This window comes from Lepidochelys olivacea, assembly GCF_965140295.1.
Source record: "Lepidochelys olivacea isolate rLepOli2 genome assembly, chromosome: 2".
Taxonomy (NCBI): domain Eukaryota; kingdom Metazoa; phylum Chordata; order Testudines; family Cheloniidae; genus Lepidochelys; species Lepidochelys olivacea.
The window spans coordinates 234,888,296-234,908,535 of record NC_140412.1 but is presented as its reverse complement, the minus strand read 5'-3'; the positions used below and the strand labels follow the sequence as shown (position 1 = coordinate 234,908,535).

At 42.2% G+C, this 20,240-nt stretch overlaps 1 protein-coding gene across 3 annotated transcripts in view; it reads right to left on the bottom strand.

Moving 5' to 3' along the window:
- ARMC3 (armadillo repeat containing 3) overlaps positions 1-20,240 on the bottom strand; it is a 111,995-nt gene that overhangs the window by 32,106 nt on the left and 59,649 nt on the right. For all 3 annotated transcript variants that reach the window (XM_084618244.1, XM_084618246.1, XM_084618245.1), the window contains exons 12-13: positions 4,038-4,287; positions 1,520-1,656 (exon numbers count right to left, since the gene is read on the bottom strand). In XM_084618244.1, coding sequence (XP_084474370.1) covers positions 1,520-1,656; positions 4,038-4,287 — 387 coding nt within the window. The remainder of the gene's footprint in view (positions 1-1,519; positions 1,657-4,037; positions 4,288-20,240) is intronic.

Sequence of the window (20,240 nt, the reverse complement as noted above, 5' to 3'; positions counted from 1 at the left end):
AAAATTATCATGAAGGTCACAGAAAGACAGCTCTCTGAGTAATTAGACACTTCATATTGCCCTGGCCTTTACCAATCTGTGCACAGACTTTCAATATTGTTGACCATGAGTTGTTGTTCCCTCGCCTGTTGTTCACTCACCTAGCAGGAGTAAACACAGCTGCTCTTCAGTAGCTTCATTCCCACGTATCAGGGAGGTTCAAGGTGTTAACTGTGGGAAATTGTTTTTCTGCCCCATTGATTTTCTGATGGGGAATTCTTGCCCCACTTTCCTCTTCAATGTGGATATATTAGGAGATTTAAGGAGGTTTGCCTACAGTATTGTATACTGATGACACTCAGTTTAATGTGCCTGATCCAAAGCCTATTTGGTCAATGGAAGTATTTTCATTGACTTCAATGGGCTTTGGATAAGGCCTTATATGTCTATTTCATCTGACCCAGTCAGTACTATCAACTTCCTTACCACGCATTTGGCTGAGAATGGGACGAAGATGAGGGCTAACTGGCTGATGCTCAGTCCAAGTAAGACAGAAGCAATTCTGCTGGTAATACGGGACATGTAGTAGGAAGATATAACAAAAACAATATCTGCCCTTCATTCATTGCCAGAATTTGAAGTCTGGGATTACTGCAGCTGCTATTAGAAGAATATATACCTGAAGTGATCAGAACAGTATTTTTCATCTATGTCCATCAGGCAATTGAAGCCATTTAAATGCAACCTTATTGCTGTGATCTGTACCATTGTCCCTTTGAGATTAAATTTACCCTGGTACACTCTATGTGGGGTTACACCTTAAATCAACCTGGAACTGCAGCTCACGCAGAATGTTGTATCTCATTGGTTAGGTGGAGTTTCTCATCAGAAGCACATTACAGTAGTGTTCCATGTGAGAGGCAATGGCTGCCTGTTGGTTTCTGGGTGGAGTTTTAGGGTTTGGTTTTCATCATTTGGTTTGTAGTTGGGGTGGGTATTTTTCCCTTCCTAGGTCTGGGGAGACTGTTACATTTATTTTGTTGGTATTTGCTTGATTGTATTTTATGTATGACAAAGGCACTCAGAACCCTGGATAGGCACTTTTTTTGTACACATCTCAATATATAAAAATCCTGTTGACCCCAATGGGATTGCACTTCCTCACATCTAGGCTAAATTTGGCCCATAGTGTTAATCTCAATTGTATATGGCCTTTACATGGTGGCCCCTAAATTTTGTTGCTATAAGTTCACCTTTAACGTTAAACATAGTTTTGTTAAGTTCCATCATAGTAACAATACTGAGAATGCTTCCGTAAATTCAGGCAGGCAGGCCCCATTTCAAGCTATTTTCTTCTAGTATAGTTGACATGTAGAATCTATAACTTTCCTTCTGAAATAAATGTCACATCGTGAAACTAATTTAATTTTAAGAAATGCACAATTAACTTTGGTATAAAATCAAAAATATACAAACAACAGCTTTGTTAGCATCTTCATCCAAACCATGCCCGCTAAGCCCTGATACTACTTCTACTCACCCTAGCTTGCAAAGTTCAACTGCTGTTAGTTCATCGCTTGCACAAACCATAACAGCCCAACAGGCATTTCTTCTGACTTCATCATTCTTAGAATGTAGCAGTTTAACGAGTGGTTCAAGTCCACCTGCATTTCTTAACTAAAAACAAATATAAAAACATTACTCATGTAGAGTTACATTCAACCCACTGAGGAAGGTCTGTGCAAACCCCTCTGAAACTCTCAAGTCCTGAAGAGAAGCTATGCAGGTGGATGGAACGGACTGGCAGAATGTCCACATACAAGCTTTCTGCATCTATTGCACACTCCAAATAGAAAAAGAAGCTTAAGGGTGGGCTGGAAAAATACACATACCCATTCTATTGGCGGTGTCTTTGTCAACTATTAGATTACATTCTAAAAATTGTACAGAATGTACATCCCAAGGTTGCCATGGAGAGCTGTAAAACATTCTCAGAGTTCTGATGCATCCTGGCAACTAATTTACATCACAATATATATGAATTTGTGTTGCCTTGTACGTATGCCATAGTCTCATTAACACCCTTTCTCCTGGGGTGCTCCAGTACTTTTTCCAAATACTCATGGAAATATCTGTCATTCCAATTTTCAGGGGTAAATATGTTCTCAGTATGTAGATACGGATAAATGGATAAGCCCATGCCCCATATTTCCTGACCTGACCAGCTGTCTTGACCCTTGAGAAGGTTTTCTATTTATGGGGTGTGTATGTGCAAGAAGAGTCAAAACACAGCCATTGATAAATAAGTAGACACAGGTTCACTTACTGGGTTCCATTGACCAAAGGATTAATGATCTTCTCCATGAATTATGTTTACAAGAGTCATGTCCAACTCTCCTAATAGAGGGTTAATCACTGTGCCACAAGGGCCTGAAGGCGGATAGTAAAAGAACAATAAGGGAAGCTTCTGAGCTTCAAAAAGGTCCTTTTGCGGGGATAAATTAATTTTAAATGTTTCTGAAGTTTCATAGGGCGTGAAAGCTCACTGAAATAATTGGAGCTTCACCAGAGATGAACTTGGCCCATTCAGTTTATGTATATCTACAGCAATGAAATGAAGATTACAGAGGGTCCTCTATATTTCAGTTTTTCCGAGTGCTCATGCCAAACTGAACTAAGTTTATCTAACTATTATTTAACTAAGTGGATGTATTGTTTCTTGACTTTAGCAAAGCTTTTGACACGGTCTCCCACAGTATTGTTGTCAGCAAGTTAAAGAAGTACGGGCTGGATGAATGCACTATAAGGTGGGTAGAAAGTTGGCTAGATTGTCGGGCTCAACGGGTAGTGATCAATGGCTCCATGTCTAGTTGGCAGCCGGTGTCAAGTGGAGTGCCCCAGGGGTTGGTCCTGGGGCCGGTTTTGTTCAATATCTTCATAAATGATCTGGAGGATGCTGTGGATTGCACTCTCAGCAAATTTGCGGATGATACTAAACTAGGAGGAGTGGTAGATACGCTGGAGGGCAGGGATAGGATACAGAGGGACCTAGACAAATTGGAGGATTGGGCCAAAAGAAATCTGATGAGGTTCAATAAGGATAAGTGCAGGGTCCTGCACTTAGGACGGAAGAACCCAATGCACAGCTACAGACTAGGGACCGAATGGCTAGGCAGCAGTTCTGTGGAAAAGGACCTACGGGTTACAGTGGACGAGAAGCTGGATATGAGTCAGCAGTGTGCCCTTGTTGCCAAGAAGGCCAATGGCATTTTGGGATGTATAAGTAGGGGCATAGCGAGCAGATCGAGGGACGTGATCGTCCCCCTCTATTCAACATTGGTGAGGCCTCATCTGGAGTACTGTGTCCAGTTTTGGGCCCCACACTACAAGAAGGATGTGGATAAATTGGAAAGAGTCCAGCGAAGGGCAACAAAAATGATTAGGGGTCTGGAACACATGACTTATGAGGAGAGGCTGAGGGAACTGGGATTGTTTAGTCTGCAGAAGAGAAGAATGAGGGGGGATTTGATAGCTGCTTTCAACTACCTGAGAGGTGGTTCCAGAGAGGATGGTTCTAGACTATTCTCAGTGGTAGAAGAGGACAGGACAAGGAGTAATGGTCTCAAGTTGCAGTGGGGGAGGTTTAGGTTGGATATTAGGAAAAACTTTTTCACTAGGAGGGTGTTGAAACAGTGGAATGCGTTGCCTAGGGAGGTGGTGGAATCTCCTGCCTTAGAAGTTTTTAAGGTCAGGCTTGACAAAGCCCTGACTGGGATGATTTAATTGGGGATTGGTCCTGCTTTTGAGCAGGGGGTTGGACTAGATGACCTCCTGGGGTCCCTTCCAACCCTGATATTCTATGATTCTATCTGAATGAGAATTTATCTATTAAGGAGACACAAGTTGATTTACTCTATATAAAATAAAGGATTTTTTTCAGACACACATATTAAATTGTGTTGGTCCCAGAGTCAGCAAAACACAAACATCAGTTTTATTTTAAAAAAGTAAATATAATAAATATCCACAGAGCAGATACAAGGTAACGTAAGACTTACCTCAGTTCTTGCATCAGCGTCACAACCAAGGGCAGCCACAGTGAGTGCTGCTTTGCTTTGTACCAGGCTGTTGGTAGACTGTAGTGGTTCTACAATTGCATTCATAACACCACGACTCTGGATGCTGAAACGTAATGGCTCTTGCGTGGCCATATTTGTTAGTACTGTAGCTGCATTAGCAACAGTCCCATCTCTCTTAGCACTCAGGACGTTTATTAATGGCTCGATTCCTTCAGCTTCAGCAACAGCACTAGTTAAATTGGGGTGGGGGAAAATCTCTATTACTTTAAAGCCAAATATATATTTTTTAAACTTAAGGTATTTACAAACCAAATCAATATTTTAGCTCAAAAAGTACGTGAATAAAATGTTAGAAAACACAACAGTGATTGTTTGTACAACTCTGAATTACAGTATATAAATGCACCTAACCTGAAAAATACTCTGATACCAGTAATACATTTCATTCATTGGGTGGAGTTGAGGAAGGCACAGCATGAACAGATGACAAAGAGCCAGACACTCCTGAGTTCTCATGACAGCTCAGACATGGATTCCTTCTGAGGCCTAGAGCAAAAGACTTATGGCCTGATTTTTAAAGATGCTGAACATCTGCAACTCCATTTCCAGTCAAGAAGATCTGCAGATGCTCAGCACCTCTGAAAAATCAAGTCCTTAACACTCTAGCTCTGTAAAATGTGGACTATAGTGCATAAAGCGATAACTGATATATTTTTTCTGGTAGACTTCCCTGGATGGCATTAAGCCAACACAGCAGCCCTCTTCCATCCCCTCTCAGTGCTCATTGTATGTTGGGGGCAGGTGGGAAACATGGTCAAAACAGGCTGAGCTCCAGAAATCTCTGGCAGGTGAAGGGACCCTTGGGAGGCCATTGCAGCGGAGACATACTTTAAAATGTAGCAGCTCAAAACTACATTGTGAGCCAACTCAATCATCATCTGCCCCAGGGGTGGGGGAACTGAGAGGGAATGGAAGAGGGCTGCTGTGCTGGCTTTATGCCACCCAGGGAATCCCTGATACTGAGACATCTTAGGGTGTAGCACACAGAAAAAGTGATAACCACTGAACCATGGAACAGGTGAACATGGTTGATCCATGTGCAGATTGAGAGCACCTGATTGTGCTCTCTCTTACACCAATTTTACACTAATGTAACCCTGTGGATGTCAATGGCATTGCTCCTGATTGATACTAGCATAAATGAGATCAGAATCAGGCACTAAGAGGGTAAAAGCAGCAGAAGAATCATCCAGACTTGAAAAATTTGTTGTTAATCATAAGTCTGCAATGGAAAGAAGGTTGGAAATACTAGAAAAACAGGTGAACACTCAGAATATTGACTTGTAGGATTCCTAAATAACTTTGAGCCTGAAGCCCAAGTTGTAAAAGAACTATCTAATCTTCTAGGAAGCCATGTCTAACAAAAGGACCTATGCGCTAACCATAAAATAAGGACAATATAGGGAATGCCATCATTATCATTTCCCTGTCTAACATCTGGGAGAAAAAAAATCCTGAAAGCAGCAGCTGACTTTACCTATAAAGGTTCTAAAATCCTGATTTTTCCTGATCCAAGCCCTCAAAAGAGAAGTTGGATTGGATGGGACGGAAATGCTGTGATTCCCAGCAAAGCTCTGAGTTGCTCATGTTGAAAATGTGTACATTTTCTGGGCTGCCAACTCACCATAGCGCCTTTTGGGAAAAATGTGTCTACTTCCCTAAGTGTCCTAGACAAAAAAAAAGAGGATTGATAGGACTATATCTTACTTCCTTCAAATACGTTTGGATGGTTATTCTTTCTATAGCTTCAGGTTTATTCCCCTTGTTCCCTGGGATCCCCACCCCCAGCTAAACTGTGGATGGATTTCTAATTTCTCCTGTCCTAATGTGCATTCTCCTTTTTTCTTATTGTTAATATCAATGTTACTGGTTCTTGCAGTAGTCCACAGTAGTAGAAATCACTGTAAGACTTGAATTCTTTTTCTTATAAGTTTGTATATGCTGTTTGATCAAATGACTTCAGGCATATGCCCAATTTACTATTTTTTCTTAGTAATTTTACATTGGGATGATCTGTTTGTTAAACAAAAGTTGGCAATGCTGTTAACACAGGAAATATGCAGATGGCAATCTGAATTTTCCTTGTGCTTTCTTATTTTTAGATCTTTACTGCAGTACATATTCTTTCAAAACTGTCAACTCCCTATTACAGGATCTTATCTACATTGCTACTGCAACAGAAAAGTTTACAGGTTTCAGAGTAGCAGCCGTGTTAGTCTGTATTCGCAAAAAGAAAAGGAGTACTTGTGGCACCTTAGAGACTAACAAATTTATTTGAGCATAAGTTTTCGTGCATCCAATGAAGTGAGCTGTAGCTCACGAAGCTTATGCTCAGATAAATTTGTTAGTCTCTAAAGTGCCACAAGTACTCCTTTATTTTTTGAGAAAAGTTTACAGTTTTTTATTAGCTTCGGTAACTTGCTGTCAACATATTAATAACAGAAATCTGGATGTGCTACTCTCCTTTTAACCATAACAAGAATCCGGTGAATGGATCTTGTCAAAAATCCATACCAATCTCTCAGGTAGCTCTCCTAAATGTAAAAAAAAATAAAAAGACAGATTTACTTGAAAATTCTCAGCAATTCCTTCTGTACTCAAAGAGTAAGTGCTATAAATTTGGACAAGATACCGCTGTATTCTGCATACATAATGAAGAGGTTTGCTATTAGTTCAAAACTTAAACCAAACTTAACAATAAAACCATAGGCTACACTTCCATAATGAGAACAGGTTTTCCAAGATGCATGGAGGGAAGAAACACAATGCTTTGTGTGGATCAGATGAAAATTTGATTCGTACTATTGGCATCCTGATGGTGCAAAAGAAAGGATATGTCTACACAGTATTTTGGAGTACGTGAGAGCAAGCCTCCTATCCCGGCTTGACAGACTCAGGCTAGCAAGGCTCACACTTGTGCTCTAAAAATAGTTCTGTAGATAGAGCTTTGAAGTTGTGGCTTGGGCTGGAGCTCAGGCTCCAAAGCCTATAGAGTTGGGTGGGGCGGATCAAGCGATGATCACTTGTACCTAAATTACCATTAATTTTTATTTGATTAAAATGAAACCAAATCTGTAATCAGTTCTTTATCTGTTAGGACAAGGGTGTTATCTAACAAATTAGTTCATTATTTAATTATTTGTATTACCACAGGACCTGGGAGCCCTACTCATGGACCAGGACCCCATTATGCTAGGTGCTGTAGAAATACAGAACAAAAAGACAGTCCACGACCCAAACAGCTTACAATCTAGACTCAAGGACTTTTTGCCTGGATTTCTCAATAGCCTGTTTCTTCTGTTATCTCTTCGGATATGTCTGAACAGCATTTTGGAGTGAGCGGGAGCAAGCCTCACACCTGGGTCAACAAATTTGGGCTAGCAGGGCTCGCACTAGTGCTCTAAAAATAGCTATATAGACAGTACTTTGAAGTTGCAATTCGGCCTGGAGCTGTGAGGAAGAATCATTTAAGAACACCTTTCTAAGCCCTGGTCTACACTATGGGGTTAGGTCGAATTTAGCCACATTACGTCGATTTTAAAATGAATGCGTCTACACAACCAACCCCGTTCCGTCGACCTAAAGGGCTCTTCAAATCGACTTCTGTACTCCTCCCCGGCAAGGGGAGTAGTGCTAAAAATCGACCTTGCTGGGACAAATTTGGGGTAGTGCAGACGCAATTCGACGCAATTCGGTATTGGCTTCCGGGAGCTATCCCAGAGTGCTCCAACGTGACCGCTCTGGACTTTGAACACCAATGCACTACCCAGGTACACAGTAAAAGCCCCAGGAAATTTTGAATTTCATTTCCTGTTTGGTCAGCGTGGAGAGCTCAGCAGCACAGGTACCATGCAGTCCCCCCAGAATCGCAAACGAACTCCAGCATGGACCAGTAGGGAGGCACTGGATCTGATTGCTGTATGGGGAGAAGAATCTGTGCAGGCTAAACTCCAATCAAAAAGAAGAAATGCAAATATATATGGCAAAATTGCACAGGGCATGGTGGAGAGAGGCTACAACAGGGACACACAGCAGTGCCAGGTGAAAGTTAAGGATCTCTGGCAAGCCTACAAAAAGACAAAGGAGGCAAATGGTCGCTCCGGGTCAGAGCCCAATACATGCTGCTTCTATGATCAGCCGCATGGCATACTAGGCGGGGACCCTACCACTACCCCACCACTGTCTGCAGACACCTGCAAGGGGGGAATCTCACACAACAGGGAGGAGGATTTTGCAGATGAGGAAGAGGAGGAGGAGAAGAATGCGCAGCAGGCAAGTGGTGAATCTGTTCTCCCCGGCAGCCAGGACCTTTTCACCACCCTGGAGCCAATACCCTCCCAAGGTGGGATCCCCGACCCTGAAGCCGGAGGATCTCTGGTGAATGCACATTTGTAATGACAGAACAGGGTTTAAAAGCAATAGTGTTTAATGTTTGATTTTCCCTGAAGAATTGGGATGCATTCATGGCCAGGTACAGCTACTGGAAAAGTCTGTTAATGTGTCTGGGGATGAAGCAGGAATCCTCCAGGGACATCTCCATGAAGCTCTCCTGGAGGTACTCTGAAAGCCTTTGCAGAAGGTTTCTGGGGAGGGTTGTCTTATTTCGTCCTCCATGCTAGGACACTTTACCATGCCAAGCCAGTAGCAAGTAGTCTGGAATTATTGCAGCACAAAGCATGGCAGCGAATGGTCCTGGGTTTTGGTCACATTCAAGCAACATTCGGTCTTTATCTTTCTGTGTCAGGAGAGTGATATCATTCATGGTCACCTGGTTGAAATAGGGGAATTTTTGTAAGGGAACAGTAAAAGGACCCCGTTCATGCTGGGTTGTTTGCACTTGGCTAAAAGGGATCATCCCAGACAATAGCCACGTGGCGGGGGGAGAGGTGAAGGGATCATCCCAGAGAATAGCCATGCGGTGGGGTAGGGGGAGGTGTGTGCTGCACATCCACCCGAAAACCGCAGCCCCTGTGGTGAAACCCAACTGGCATTGCTTGCTATGGGAAAGAATGGCGCTGCAGTTTGAAACCATTCCCACATGTTATGAAGGCGGAAGAAGCCAACCCCGCGTACCAAAAGGCTTACCATGGCTGCCTGGAAACTGAATTCTGTTGCCCAGCAGTGTGTGATGTGTCACCACCCTGGCAGGCGCTCGATATAAAAGGCAAAATGCGACCTTGTACCTAAAGCACATGTGCTGTGTGCTGTGAATTGCATGATTCACTGTGAAAGAGTCTGTTCTCAGAAATGTATCCTCTTAAATTTTACTCTCCCTTTTTATCTCCCCCCAGGTGCAGATGTTTCTATGCTCCCCCTATCATCTCCATCCCTGAGGTTATTGCAGATTAGAAGGCGAAAAAAACGCACTTGCCATGACATGTTTTCTGAGCTCACGCAGTACTCCCGCACTGATAGGGCACAGCTTAATGCATGGAGGCATTCAGTGGCAGAGGCCAGGAAAGCATTAAGTGAGTGCGAAGAGAAGAGGCAGGAGGCGATGCTGAGGCTAATGGGGGAGCAAACGGACATGATGAAGCATCTGTTGGAGCTGCAGGAAAGCCAACAAGAGCACAGACCCCTACTGCATCTGTTGTATAACTGCCTGCCCTCCTCCCCACGTTCCATATCCTCCTCACCCAGATGCCCAAGAACACAGGGGGAGGCTCCGGGCACCCAGACACTCCACTCCACAGGATGGCCCAAGCAACAAAAGGATGTCATTCAAATGGTTTTGATTTGTAGAATGGCTACAATAAGCAATGTGGCCTTGTCTTTCCCTTCTCCTGCACCTCACCCCAACTGATAACTTGTCAGTTATCTCACTTCTTTTTTTAATTAATAAAGAAAAAATGCATGGTTTCAAAACAATAGTTATTTTATTTCCTTTGCCAGCTGTGATCGAAGGTGGGAGGGTGGCTGGCTTACAGGGAATTAAAATCAACAAAGAGGGCGGGTTTGCAGCAAGGAGAAACACACACAGCTGTCACACCATAGCCTGGCCAGTCATGAAACTGGTTTTCAAAGCCTCTCTGATGCGCAGCACACCTAGCTGTGCTCTTCTAATGTTTGGCTGCTCAAAATCGGCCGCTAGGAGATTTACCTAAACCTCCCACCCCTCCATAAACGTCTCCCCCTTACTCTCAGAGATATTATGGAGCACACAGCAAGCAGCAATAACAATGGGATTGTTGGTTGTGCTGAGGTCTAATCTAGTCAGCAAACAGCGCCAGTGAGCTTTTAAACATCCAAAGGCACATTCTACCACCATTCTGCACTTGCTCAGACTATAGTTGAACAGCTCCTGACTACTGTCCAGGGTTCCTATCTGTGTACGGCTTCATGAGCCATGGGAGCAAGGAGTAGGCTGGGTCCCCAAGGATAACTATTGGCATTTCAACTTCCCCAACAGTAATTTTCTGGTCTGGGAAGTAAGTTCCTTCCTGCAGCTGTTCAAACAGACCAGAGTTTCTGAAGATGCACGGGTCATGCACCGTTCCCGGCCATCCCACGCTGATGTTGGTGAAACGTCCCTTGTGATCCACCAGTGCTTGCAGCACCATTGAGACGTACCCCATGCGGTTTACGTACTGGTTGGCAAAGTGGTCCGGTGCCAAGATAGGGATATGTGTTCCGTCTATCGCCCCACCACAGTTAGGGAACCCCATTGCAGCAAAGCCATCCAGTATGATCTGCACATTTCCCAGAGTCACTACCCTTGATAGCAGAATGTCACATGCATCTGACTAAGTGGGTATTAACCCACGAAAGCTCATGCTCCAATATGTCTGTTAGTCTACAAGGTGCCACAGGACTCTCTGCTGCTTTTACAGATCCAGACTAACAAGGCTACCCCTCTGATACTTGATGAGTAATTGCATTGGCTACTTGGATCACAGCAGTCCCCACAGTAGACTTGCCCATTCCAAATTGATTCCTGAGTGACCGGTAGCAGTCAGGCGTTGCAAGCTTCCACAGGGCTATCACCATTCACTTCTCAACTGTCAGGGCAGCTCTCATCTTGGTATTCCTGTGCTTCATGGAGGGGGAAAGCAACTCACAAAGTTCAAGGAAAGTGGCCTTACGCATGCGAAAGTTTTGCAGCCATTGTGAATCATCCCTACCTGCAACACTATGCAGTCCCACCAGCCTGTGCTTGTTTGCCGGGCCCAGAATCGGCATTCCACTGTATCAACCAGCCCCACTACTGCCATGATGTCCCAATTGCCACAGTCCATGCTTTCAGGAATGTCTGTGTCCATGTCCTCATCACAATCGTCCTCGTGCTGGCATCTCTTCACCCGGTTCTGTACATACTCCAGGATAATGTGTGAGGTGTTTACAATGCTCACCACAGCAGCGGTGAGCTGAGCCGGCTCCATGCTTGCCGTGGTATGGTGTCTGCATGGGTAACCCAGGAAAAAAGGCGTGAAACGATTGTCTTCCGTTGCTTTCACAGAGGGAGGAAGGGAGTGAGAGGCGAATAACGACATGTACCCAAAACCACCCTTGACAATGTTTTTGCCCCATCAGGTATTGGGAGCTTAACCCAGACTTCCAATGGGCAGCAGAGACTGCAGGAACTGTGGGATAGCTACCCAGAGTGCACTGCTCTGTAAGTCAATGCTAGCCACAGTATTGAGGCCACAAACTAGAACAATATAAAATTAACATGGCAAGCACGAAATGAAAAACTGGCTAAATGACAGATTAAAAACTGGCTAAATTACAGGTCTCATAATGTAATTGTAAATGGGGAACTGTCATCAAGTGGGTGTGTTTTCAGTGGGATCCTGCAGGGACTGGTTCTTGGCCTTATGCTATTTAACATTTTTATCAATGACCTGGAAGAAAACATAAAATCATCACTGATAACATTTTCACATGACATAAAAATCGGGGGAGTGGTAAATAATGAAGAGGACAAGTCACTGATTTAGAGCGATCAGGATCGCTTGGTAAAAAGGACACAAGCAAACAATATGTATTTTAATACAGTTAAATGTAAATGTATAAATCTAGAAACAAAGAACGTAGGCCACACTTACAGAATGGCGGACTCTATCCTGGGAAGCAGTGACTCCGAAGAAGATGTAGGGGTTGTGGTGGATAGTCAGCTGAACATGAGCTCCCAATGCTATACTGTGGCTAAAGAACTAATGAAATTCTGGGATGCATAAACAGGGACTCTTGAGTAGGAGTAGAATGGTTATTTTACCTCTGCATTTGGCATTGGTGCGATTGCTGCTGGAATATTGTGTCCAGTTCTGGTGCCCACAATCAAGAAGGATGTTGATAAATTGGAGAGGGTTCAGAGAAAAGCCACAAGAATGGTTAAAGGATTAGAAAACATGCCCTATAGTGACAGGCTCAATGAGCTCAATCTATTTAGCTTAACAAAGAGAAGTTAAGGGGTGACTTGAATAGTCTACAAGTATCTACCTGGGGAACAAATATTTAATAATGGGCTTTTCAATCTTGCAGAGAAAAGTATAGCACGGTCCAATGGCTGGAGGCTGAAGCTAAAGAAATTTAACCTGGAAATAAGTTGTAAATTTTTGACAGTGAGAATCAGCAAGGGTTGTGGTGGATTCTTCATCAATGACAATTTTTAAATCAAAATTGGATGTTTTCCTAAAAGATATGCTCTAGGAATTATATCAGGGAAGTTCTATGGTCTGTGTTATTCATGAGGTCAGACTAGATTATCATAATGGTCCCTTCTGGTCTTAGAATCTATGAATCACCACGGGTTAGGAAAGGCACGAAATACAGAGCTATGAATCCTTTACACTTATTTTGAGAATAAGTGAATTAAGTGAATGCACAGGAGTTCTCCAAGCTTGAGGCTGGACAGTTCCTGGTGAGTATGTGTGAAAGGAAGGGTCCAAGGAGATGTTCTCCTCTCCTTGCCCTGAAGGGAAGGGTCAGGGACAATTGCAGCCCCAAGCATGACTGAGCAACTGCAATGCAACACATATCTCCCCAAACAGGACAGCAAGGAGGTGGCCTCATAGCCCTGCCTCCTGTGTCCAGACCACCTTGCAGAGAAGGCCCAGAACAATGGGGCAAGTAGGTAGCACTGTTCAAAAGTATGGGTGGAGACTGTGCTTGCCCCTTGTGCACTGTAAGCTTGGAGACAAATTGTGTCTCACAAAATCTGTCCCTGAACTACATCTAGGGGGCGAAGCTCCACATCACTGGTTACACAGGGCACTCATGAGATAAATTATAAAATAATTTTATTTTGTGCCACTTCCACCACTACCCTACATCTATTCTATTCTTTTCATAGGTTCTTATGCTGCACTCCATCAGGAGTGGCATTTCACTCAATTACAGCTCAGAAAAATCAAATACTATCTTCTCACACAGGGACACTGAACTCCTTATGGACTTCATTTTCAAAATGTTTGCAATTTGTGTGCAAAATTACCGTGATTGTGTGTGAGATGCTTAGCTGGCCATTTATGCATGCATATACCTAATTTTCGTGCATAATTGCCTAATTTTATGCATAATTTATGTGCATCTTATTACACAAACACATTTTTTAAAATTAGGCCTATATATGTCAAATCATATAACTTCATTTCCACACTAGGCATTTCAGATCCAGCTCAATTACATAATTTCTGACTCTAAAACAACTTTAAAGCCCAAGAAAACAGCAGCAATGCAGAACTCTGAAACCCACACAAAGGATATTCTTTTTTCCTCCTTTTTAATGTTGTGCTTTGTTGAATCTTTATTTGTCTTGTCATATAATCAGAATAATGAATCACAGGAATATACATGCAATACATGTCTCTTATGGTTATCAAAATCTTCACCTTTGCTTTGACCTATAATAATTTCCAAAAGCAACTTATTGCTTAATATTAATTAGTTTACCATGTACAGTATCACTTAAATAGCGCTCATTGTTTTCAGTTATGTACAAGAGAGATTAATGCTGATTTATTTATTATGCGTGTACCATGCTCCCTGATTGGAGCCACTATATGCTACCACAATGGAAATAATAAATAATAAGTTTACAATTTTGATATCAGTAAACAAGAAATATTCATTCACTGGTTCAGGCCCAAAAACTCTGTTCCTGTTTTTGTTAGTGACAGGTACCTGGTTAAAAAGACAATAAACCTAGCAGTCCTGAGGCAACCAGGTCTTAAGCTCCCTTGGTTGGCAGGGACTGGAACAGCTGACCCATTTAGAAGCCCATTGATGCATTCTAATATCTGTCATTAAATTTACCTGAAATAGTTACAAAGAGCTCAATTATAACACCATAGTATACTGAAATTCAAATCCATATTACATGAGGAAATGGTAGTGAATCCCCTATTTAGACTGCCTCACTCTTTACATAATAAAAGATTTTGCAATCTTTTTTTGGAGGAGCTCTAACACCTCCATTATTTGCAGAAGGGCTTTGAATGCAGCAGAGAGAAAGCCCTTTGGTTAGAAAACGGCCTTTTTCTTTGTCCCTTGAAATTCTATTTATGTTTAGCTTGCCTGTGTTGCTCAGGAAAATTATAGTAGCATGATCATTCGAAGCAAAAGCAACAAACTCTGAAATCGGAATGTCTGGGAGCTGCCAGAGCAGCTGCAGCATTGCAGGTCAGGAGAAAAGAGGACAAAGCCACAACCGGCTCCCCACAACCAGTTCCTGGACCCAGCATCTGGGTGGCCCATCTCCTCCTTTGGGGGCACCAAATAAGATAGGAGCTTCCCCAGATCCGTGGGAAGGAAACAGAGTTATGTCAGGCCAGTCTTCCGGACATCCAGCACCTGGCCTTAGCAGCCCATCCTCCCTTCTGGGATCACAGCCTTATCCTTCCAACAGTTAATGTAACTCAAATGGTAGTAGTCTGTGTTGCTACACAGAAGGTTCAAAACCTGCTGTTGTCATGTGATGGAGGGACTGTTACAGAATTTGTTTTTCCCTTTAAAATAACTAAGAAATTACATATAAAATACTATGGTTAAAGAACATTATTAAATTGGCAGTCAAGCACTCAGTAATTAGGAAATGCCAGAATTAAGGCTGCCTGTGCAACCTTAGTTCTAAGCCCTTGAGCACATGCATTATGATGAAACCTTTAATTACATGATCACATACTCTTTTTTCCTGCAGGACCCCTGCAACACTCAGTGCACATGATGGATTCACAAGAGGGCTGAATTAAGATTGCATGGACAACTGTAAATCTGCCATATCCTAATTGTCACTGTTTGGCTCTGCCACCTAAATAAAGTTCTTTTAATACATTTTTTTCAATGTATAAATACCTATGTAAGAAATATACAAGAGCATCAAAAAATCTGCCTCATCAGATTATTTACTAACAATTAAACGTAATATTCAGAAAGCCCTGGCATCTTTAATTCATTAAAAAAATTCACCACAATGAGAAATTGTATCTCAATGTATATTACTGAATACCCTATCAATGGCATGCAGTAAGAAGAGGGTAGATATACCCTGCACTGCTATATGAAAAACAAATTTGACTCCCAACTCTAATAGTCTCCAACCTAGAAAGAGACAGCTTCTTGTCATTCAGTGGGAACTCAATGTGGTCAGTTAAGGATTGCTGTCTATCAGCTCTGAAGGTAGTCCCAGTCCTCTGCAGCTAACAAGGACAGTGATCACATTGCAAGGGCTTGAGGGAAAGAGGGTGTTATGGTCCAACAGATACTGCCACCTTCCATTAGATAGGGTCTGTACGTAATCATTATCCTTCCAATTTAAAGTCACTCTCTTTCCTGTTTGGAATAATTTTTGACATGTATAACTACTACACAAATGCCTCCTCCAGATTAGGTACTCAGGGGGTCTTTATCTCAAGGTGGTATGGCATCAAAAATGATAGAACATTTAGAAAACCTGACCTATGATGAAAGGTTAAAAAACTAGGTATGTTCATTCTTGAGAAAAGAAGACTGAGGGGAGACCTATTAACAGTCTTCAAATGTGTTAAAAGTTGTTATAAAGAGGATGGTGATCAATCATTCTCCATGTCCACTGAAAGTAGGACAAGAAGTAATGTGCCTGCAGCAATGGAGATTTAGGTTATATTTTAGGAAAAACTTTCTAACTATAAGGGTAGTTAAGCACTGGAATAGACTTCCAAGAGATGTTGTGGAATCCCCATCATTGGAGGGTTTAAGAACAGGTTGGACAAACACCTGTCAGGGATGGTCTAAATTTATTTGGTCATGCCTCTGCACAGGCGGCTGGACTTGAGGACTTCTTGAGGTCCATTCCAGCCCTACATTTCTATGATTCTATGGTTTCTGTGGGATGGAGGGAGATGAACAAATTTTCTGTGGCATAGAAGAGTTCTCTGTCACCAATGTGTCCCTAAATTGTTTCAGAGCTGAATTGTCATCAAAAGATTAGCAACACCAAGTCAAAAACAGAAAAGTCACCAACAAAGGGTAACTCCTCTGTACCATCAAAGAATGTTGCAGCAAGCAGTGCTGGTTAGCAAAGCACCTACAGTAACCCTATCTAAGAGGAAGGATTCCTCCATATAGCCAGGCATTTGTGTGTCAAGTGAAAAAAAAAAACAAAAAACAGCATTTGGCTGAGGTAATACCTCTTATATTGCACAAGGGAAGGCAATTTGAACTTATAGCTATGGGGTCTTTGTGTCTGTCACTGGGCATTATCTTAAGGCTGCAGATGATTACCCATTTCTGAAAGCTATTATGGCATTAGATTTCAATTGAGTATTTTTTAGAGTGATGCATTTTCCAGTTTTGAATGGAAGTTACTGCTTCAGTTCTACTTTATTAGTGCAATTTTACAGATTTTATTGGTCAAAACCAAATCAATTTTAGTCACATTCCGTCACAATGTGGTTATACACAGACTGAACTGCTTTGAGTAGAGACTATTCTTTCTTTCCTCTCTGCAAAGCACCTATGAGAACAATAAACCCAAACTAAAACAATAAGATGTTCAGGGCAAGGACTAACTGTGTGTGTTTTGTACAGTGCCTAGCAGAATAGAGTCTTTGGGTGAAAGTGTAAAAATAATAATAATATTTAACAGCTAAACCAAACAAAAATCTGTCTCCTTTTAAAGCTAATAGTACCACAAGAAATAATTCACTCTGATTTTCACTAGGGGTCAGTATTAAGACATATTACCTTCATACAATACAGCTAGTAAAATTCTGCTGTAGATTCCTCTTTCAGGAGTACAAACTTCAGTTATAAGAGAGACATTTAAACTAGAAAAAATGATAAAATCTGTAATATTATAAATTATCACACACAACTGTTTTAAAATTTAGCACTCAGAAGAGATCTTGCAATTTGTATGCATACTCAATAATAGATCAAGTATTTTTGTACATTGATACTTCTATGTTAATTCTAAAAGATTATTTTGTATGGTAATAATTCTTTCATGTTAATCTAACTTGTGTGAGTCAGACCCAATCTATGACTTGAGAGAGACAAGGGCTTTGTTTAAACTTTCCCTTCTCTCATAGCTTCCATCATCAGGCACTCCCTAGCACACTTTTAACAGAACACCAAATAAAATGCAACATATTAAAAATTAAAATATCTGTACAATATAGTTTTATGCTTTTACCATTTAATGGGGATGCGGGGCAGGGCGCTAGCTGGGCTACTGATGAAGACATACATTCCAAATGTAAACAAACAGGTTACTTAACGTTTCTTCCCTTGACAGCTACGCATTTTTAAGCACTCGTTGTCTGTATCTTCACTGGATATTGAAAGCACTTCTCTAAAAACAGTGGTTGGGTTCTCAGCACAGGAAAGGTCCATTTTGTTATTATTTATAAAGCATTGTCCAGATACAATGGACCAGTAGTTGAGCTGGGTCAGCAGACAAATGAATTTCAACAGAGGCTTGATCCAATGCCCACTGAAATTAATGGTGGAACTCCCCTTGACTTCAGAGGACACTGGATCACACTCTAGATGAGCCTTTTCGACAAGCAGCAAGTTCCTGACCTGGACCTTACAGCCTAAGGTCCAGATCCTGCAAACACTTATACATGTAAGTAAAAAGGTGCTTAGATACTACAGTTATAGAGACCATACAGTTACCTAGATGGATAGAATTTTACCAAAATGAGTAGCCCTCCTGAGTTCAATTAAAAATTAAAATGCAAATGAAAAAATTTAAACCCTCTAGTCTGTAACCTTGTTCTTCTTGGGATAATGTTCTGTGATCCCCAGAATCCTGATGTATTATTTAGAAGATCCCTGGCAAGTCAGTAGTGGTCACCTGGATTTGTGTTCTATCACACAAGAAATCATGTATGTACTACAACTCTCTTCAGCCCTTGATGCACCCTCAATAACCTGTTTTTCTCCCTCCTCCCTCAAATAAATCTTTAGCTGAAAACCCTATATTTTGCACTTACAACAATCAAAAATATATATTTTAGATGATAATAATATCCTCATTTTTATGGATAGTGTGAATGATTTAACACAGCTGTTAAATCTTAAATCTATTTAAGAGCTTATTTCTTCCTTGATAACTCTAGTAGATACCTAAAATTCAAATGTAACCAGCATTACTAAGACAACTATAAAATGATATACATACTGAAACAACACTCAAGATAGGAGAGAGAGTCAGATCAGTTTATGTCTTACCAGCTTGCATATTTAACATGTTTAAGCCCACATTACCTCAGAGTGTATCTAACTAGTTTCATTTTACTTTTAATAATTGTCTACAGTATGACTAGGTTATCCTATAAAAATGAAAGGCAATAAGATAGAGATCTATTTTAAAAGGTTAATATAGGAATAGAGCCATATAAAATGCAGGTTCTAAAATGAGTTGTCCAGCATGGAATAATTTCTTTTTGTGTCCAATAGATGGCAGTGATGTTATAAATTAATAGTAAAACTTTGCTGAAATATAAGGCCTAAAAAAACCCTGTGAACTAAGAGCTAGTTCTACTAGCACTAGTATATTTTGAGATTTTTGCATAATTTATATTATTGCGGTGTTATGGATTTCATGGAGCTGGCACACTATAAATAGACAAATTTCATAGGCTCTTTTGTGCAATTTGTTTGACAATGGCATTTTGGTGTTCAAGTGACTGTATGGAACTTCAGAGTTATGCAAACCAGTATTGCATATTGTAACAGGGTGCTTGGAGGGCCAGGGGGCCTACTGGTTGGAGCACCTGACTTCTGGCCCCTTGCTTCCCTAGCAGAGGTGCCTCAGTCCTTAAGAAGGTGTGGTAGGGGGACCCAGGCCCTCCCTCTCCACTGGGTCCCAGTCCAGGACCCTGTGTGACTAAATGCCAGCAGGACTCTCCCAACACAAAGTCTAATCTACTGCTCTGGGCTACTTCCTACCTCTGTCCCTTCAGTTCAAGAGTGGCCCCATAGTCTGAACAGTCTATAGTGGCTCAACTCTTGTGGACCTCTTCCGGCTTCCTGCCACAGTCTCAGGTCCATTGCCCAGCCTGGACGTAAGATTAAAGGGGCCTAATCCCAAAATGTCTTTATAGTTCAATCACACAGTTCTCTCATGGCTTGGAGTTCCTTCAGGGGTGCCACTCAGGGAGGGCTCCCCCTAAAGGAGCACCTGCCCTCCCCGGAGTTTCATACCACATTACAATTTCACAAACGGGCGATGCTGGGGGTGGATCTTGCAGGCAGGGCCGGCTCCAGACACCAGCAAACCAAGCAAGTGCCTGGGAAGGCAAATGTAAAGGGGCGGCAGGACGTCGGGCTCTGCAGCGGCAATCTGCCCTGGCGGCGGCAGGAATTCGGCGGCTGCTCCGTCTCAGCATGTTTAGCGCTCTGCGGCGATTCGGCGGCAGAGACGCGACTCTTCTTCAGTCGCTGGCGGCAATTCGGCGGTTGCACCATCACTACGCCTCCATGTTTGGTGGGTAAGATTCCGCCTCCCCATTCAGTGGCAAGTTGTTGGGTTTTTCTTTGCTGCTTGGGGCGGCAAAAACGCTGGAGCCGGCCCTGTTTGCAGGGGCTATAGCCACCCCAAAATTTGCTTTAGCTCTCCCATAGCCACCCATCCCAGAGCTGGGTGCCCAGCCAGCTGCTCTCCAGCAGCCCTGCTCCAGCCACCACTGCAGTATC